The following is a 5,389-nucleotide window of genomic DNA, read 5'->3' on the forward strand; positions in this document are numbered from 1 at the left end:
AGACTAAAAAAAAAAAACAAAAAAAAACCCTGCAAGTTTCAAGCCTCATTTCAAAGGAAGGTTACATCCCCTTTCATCATCTATTAAATAGCCTTCAAGTGCAGCCCAACACACCTACCCATAATGAAATCTCCTTATTCCACTTTTAATTCCCAGTGATTTTTTACTCATGTCCTACTCTTCTTCCCTGCTGCCCCCTTTGTATTATTTTGTTCTTGAGCCACTGTTTTGAACAGCATCTTAATTGTGCCTTCATGGTCCGAACCCTATCTCTGACCCTGCCCCAGTGGGTTTCAGCAGAGGATACTTTCCATCCATATTCTGAGGGTTCCAGGGCCTGGAGCCAGTCATCCAGGAGGTCATCCAAAGGAGTGGAATCCATTGGCTCTAAGAGACTCTCCATTCCCTGCCTAGGAAGGAACAGCCGAGTCAGAGGAACATGCATTCAATTCAGACCCTCCCTTTTCACCCAGTGAAAGCTAAATCTCTGCAAAGTGGGGAGAAGGAGGGCTAAGCCCACCAGTCATGAAAAGAACAAGGAATAGAAAACACACCCCTCAGCTCCCCTGCCCTGCAGAGGCTGGCTGGGAGGGTCCCAGAAATGTAGGGCTCTTCTCCACTGCCTGATCTGGGCATCCCAGGAGCAACCGCTGTACCGCTGGTTCTTGTTTGGTATTTCAGGGTGAAGCCCAGGCTGCCGCGGTGCCCTGGCAACTACAAATATGGGTCAGATTGAGGTCAAGGTGAAGGAACACAGCTCACTGCTTATCACAGTGAATCAGGAGCCTAGATAGGGATTCCCCAAGGATGACATAGGATCAATGCCCTCAATCCAATAGAAAAAGTAAATCTTCAAATCAGATTAAACACCAAACTTCCCACCTCCCTAATATTCTTTCTTCTGGGAAGGATAAATTAGATATATTCCAACACCCTCAGAAATCAAGATATAAAAGACAATATTTGACTTCCCTTTAAAATAATTCTACCCTTCCACAGTTTGTATGCATGCATGTAAATGTACATGTAGTTAGTAAGTATGTTGCAATTAGCTAAGCCAGCTGGAGTCACAATGAGATAGTAAAAAAGGTAGGAAAACAATCTCACCGGGTGCAGTGGCTCATGCCTGTAATCCCTGGACTTTGGGAGGCCAAGGTAGGCAGATCTTGAGGTCAGGAGATTGCGACCAACCTGGGTAACACAGTGAAACCCTGTCTCTACTAAAAATGCAAAAAATTAGCCGGGTGTGGTGGCACGTGCCTGTATTCCCAGCTACTTGGGAGGCTGAGGAAGGAGAATCACTTGAACCCAGGAGGCAGAGGTTGCGCTGAGCCAAGATCACACCACTGCACTCCAGCCTGGGCGACAGAACAAGAGTCTGTCTCAAAAAAAACAAAAAACAATTTCATTAGGAAACATGGAGCTTTTAAGAGTGTTGTTGTTGCCCAGGCTGGCCTCAAACAATTCTCCCAAGTAGCTGGGACTACAGGCGCACCATTGCATCTGTAAAAAGTCTTAAGGGCGGCCAGGCACTGCAGCTCTTGCCTGTAATCTCAGCACTTTGGGAGGCCAAGGTGGGTGGATCATTTGAGTTCGAGACCAGCCTGGCCAATGTGGTGAAACCCCACCACTATTAAAAATACAAAAATCAGCCGGGTGTGGTGGCGGGCACCTGAAGTCTCAGCTATTTGGGAGGCTGAGGCAGGAGAATTGCTTGAACCTGGGAGCTGGTTGCAGTGAGCAGAGATTGCACCACTCACTGCAGTCCAGCTTATGCAACAGAGCAAGACTCTGCCTCAAAAAAAAAAAAAAAAAGTCTTAAGGGCTAGGTGTATAATTTCCATTTGAAAAAAATCTCAAACTTATTTTTGGGGCTAGATTTTTAGAGAATTTCTTTTAGGAATGCTGCAACTTTGTCAGAGCACACAGATTCTAGTATATTTCCATCACCTGAACATTGAACGAAAGCCACTTTGGTTGACACCTTTGTTGTGACCATCTATAACTGCACTCACTTGGGGACCTGCTGTAGAAAGCACTGGTAGCCAGGTGTACACTTGCCATAATCTACCTGCTTTTGCCGCCACTGGAGAATAACTTCATCTGTCTCTACTTCCCACCTGCAGGGAAGTATACAGTTTTCCACAAAGTGTGATTATATTGTAGTCATCAAAGCAGATATCAACTCATCCCACACTCCCTTAATCCCCAGCCTGATTTTCAAACTCAGCTGGCATAGCAAGGTTCTGTGCTAACTCCCACACTCACTGTCTGCATCCTAGAGGACAAAGACTCTTCACACATCTCCTTTCTGGGGAAGCAGGTTCTACAGATGAAAAGGGAATTAGGATAAAAGCCAGCTGACTACACTGTGCCTCTCAGCCACTACCACCAGCAAGATACTGATATCAGACAAAAGTTGCACTTTTGACTTTTGTTTCTCAAAGTGTGATCTGCAAGTTGGCTACATGGGTAGCACCTGGGGGCCTTGTTAATGACCCCACTTTAGACCTATTGAATGATGGTTTTTGGAGCCTACATCTTAAAGAGCTTCCAAGGTTATTTTTGGAAGATTTTTATTATGGAATTTTTTTTTTTTTTTAAAGTTTCACCATGTTGGTCAGGCTGGTCTTGAACTCCAGACCTCAGGTGATCCGCCCGCCTTGGCCTCGAAAGTACTTGGATTACAGGTGTGAGCCACCACGCCCAGCCGAAAATTTTTAAATATACACTGAAGTAAAGGGTATGAGATAATACCTTACTATTCAAAGTGTAGTCCTAGGACCAGCTACCTCACCATCAGCAGGGGGCTCGTTAAAAGGGCAGAATCTTGGGCCATAACTGCAACCCAGACCTCCTGAATCAGAATCTGCATTTAGCAGGTCCCCAGGTGGTGAGTGTGCACATTAAACGTTGAGTAGCGCAGATATGATGGACCCTCCTGCCCCCTATTGCTTAACACTCAGGGTCAATCTTGTATCATCAATACCCTCCCCCAGCACAGGATTATTTAAAAGCAAATCCCTAACATCAGGAATGTCTGTTTTTGTTTTGAGATAGAGTCTCACTCTGTTGCCCAGGCTGGAGTGCAGTGGCACAACCTCAATCTCCCAGGTTCAAGCGATTCTCATGCCTCAGCCTCCCAAGTAGCTGGGATTACAGATTGTGTGCCACGACACTCGGCTAATTTTTGTATTTTTAGTAGACACAGGGTTTCACCATGTTGGCCAGGCTGGTCCTGAGCCCCTGACCTCATGTAATCTGCCCGCCTCAGCCTACCAAAGTGCTGGGATTACAGGTGTGAGCCACCGCGCCTGGCCAATAATTTCTAAATAACACCACTTAGTCGTTGTTCAAAAATTCCATTAATAACCAAACTTTGAGGTCTTCTGGACTGTCATAAGGATTATTCCGGGATGATTTAATTCCTCCACTTCCCTGCAACGGAATTTCTTTTTACCCACGTACAATAGCGTCTCCGAGATGCTATACACTAAAAGAAACACCAAACAAGGAAAGCTCTCGGAAGGGGCCAATGCCTCTCATCATAAACCCGCACACCTGTCTTGCCCCAACACCTGCCACACCGGCAGCAAACGCTCCGTCTCTCGTGGAAGGCCAGCAAAACGTAGAAGAAAACGCCCGCGCAAACGGCACAAGAAAGAAGCCATGAAAATGAAACGTTTACAACATCCTACACCCAAAACAATCTTTCCTAGTATTATCCTAGGGGAATGGTCATTGCTCGCAAGGCGCGATTTAAATCTCCCGGGGTTCTTGGGGCGGAGGGAAACGAAGAAAACAGAAAGGGTGTGGCGATTGCTCAGAGGGAGAGCCAATGATACGTCAGGCTCCTCTTAAGGCGGGCATACCCCACAGTCCTGCTTAGCGCTGGTGGGCCAATCGCAATCTTGCTCTGGTTATGGGGCGGGGCAAGTCTTACCGCTTCTAGAGCAAGCACACGCCCCCGGGTGTTGTGCGAGCCCAATGATTGGCCATGAATGTCTGGGCGCGAGCGCGGAGATTGGCTGACGCAGCTTAGAGGCGAGCCGAGATAAATTACTGGGCGGGCAGAAGGTTTGAATGGTCAACGCCTGGGGCTGTTGGTTTTCTTGCTCCGAGGCGGTAACTTCGGCCTTCTGCTCAGGGAAGCCGCGGAGTCCGACGCTGCCCTCCCAGTTGGGAGGCAGAGTTGCAGTTTGGTTAACTGTCTACTTTCCCCTAGATTTCCTTTTATTCTGCTCGAATCTCCGCCTGTGTTCGACCCCTACCCACTTTCCTTCCTCCCGATGGCAAGCCTCAGACTCCAGGCTTGGGGTAAGTTCACAGTGGTCTCCGCCACAGAATCACGGAGACCCCATTGACCCCTTAGGGTCCAGTTGGGCCCCCACAAACGGAGGTTGGGAAGGCCGAATGGGCAATATTGCGAGTTACCAGACCCGGGTTCCTCTGGAAAGGAATCTGGAGTTGTGTCGCGTTGAACAAGTCAAAATCCCCACTTTATTCCATCTTTAAAGTCCTAAGGTTGCCTTTCGTCAGTGAATTCAGGTTCTAACCTGAAGCCAAGCCGCTTCGACCAAGTGCAGTTTAACCTTGAAGCCAGGCTGTGAATCACCCTTCGGGGATGCCCTTCCTCCAGTGCTGATCCGCCTGACTGAAAAGGGTGGAGGAGTTTGGGAAAGCGGAGGGAACTGTGATGTACCGATACAGATGATGTTTTCCTCCTAGCTAGGTTTTGTTTTTCTCCTGTGAGAACTCGAAGACCATGTCTGCAGAACTCTTCTCATCCTTAAGAGAGGAAGGAAGCTCTGGCTCAGGACCCAGTTTTAGGTCTAATCAAAGGAAAATGTTAAACCTGTTCCTGGAGAGAGACACTTCCTTTACCGTCTGTCCAGATGTCTCTAGAACTACAGTGGGTGAATTTCTTGGTGATTCTACAAACCTAAGCATTTTGTCTGGGTAAATATACTTTTATTTTTACATCTTATTGCCTTTGCTATTTCCAAACAGTTGGGTTTTTCGTTGTTTTCAGTTATCCTGGCTCAAAGGTCAGGGTTTAAGTCTCAGCTCTACCCTTGACATTGTAACCCTTTTGAGTCTCACCTTCTTTCCTCTGACATAGAAATAATAATCTCAGCCAGGCGAGGTGGCTCATTCCTGTAATCTCCACACTTTGGGAGGCCAAGGAGGGCGGATTGCCTGAGTCCAGGAGTTCAAGACCAGCCTGGGCAACATGGCAAGACCCTGTCTCTACAAAAAATATTAAACATTACCTGAGTGTGGTGGTGGGCACCTATAGTCTCAGCTACTTGGGAGGCTGAGGTGAGGTGGAAGAGTTGCTTGAGCCAGGGAGCTGGAGGCTGCAGTGAGCCAAGATGGCCTCACTGCA

At 47.5% G+C, this 5,389-nt stretch overlaps 1 protein-coding gene across 2 annotated transcripts in view; it reads left to right on the forward strand.

Moving 5' to 3' along the window:
* The first annotated feature begins 4,080 nt into the window (after positions 1 to 4,080).
* CDC25C (cell division cycle 25C) overlaps positions 4,081 to 5,389 on the forward strand; it is a 46,549-nt gene continuing 45,240 nt past the window's right edge. For both annotated transcript variants that reach the window (XM_017500930.2, XM_017500931.2), the window contains exons 1-2: positions 4,081 to 4,317; positions 4,729 to 4,959. In XM_017500930.2, the coding sequence (XP_017356419.1) occupies positions 4,766 to 4,959 (194 nt within the window). In that variant the 5' untranslated portion in view covers positions 4,081 to 4,317; positions 4,729 to 4,765. The remainder of the gene's footprint in view (positions 4,318 to 4,728; positions 4,960 to 5,389) is intronic.

The sequence above is a fragment of the Cebus imitator genome, unplaced genomic scaffold, assembly GCF_001604975.1.
Source record: "Cebus imitator isolate Cc_AM_T3 unplaced genomic scaffold, Cebus_imitator-1.0 Scaffold274, whole genome shotgun sequence".
Classification (NCBI taxonomy): Eukaryota; Metazoa; Chordata; class Mammalia; order Primates; family Cebidae; genus Cebus; species Cebus imitator.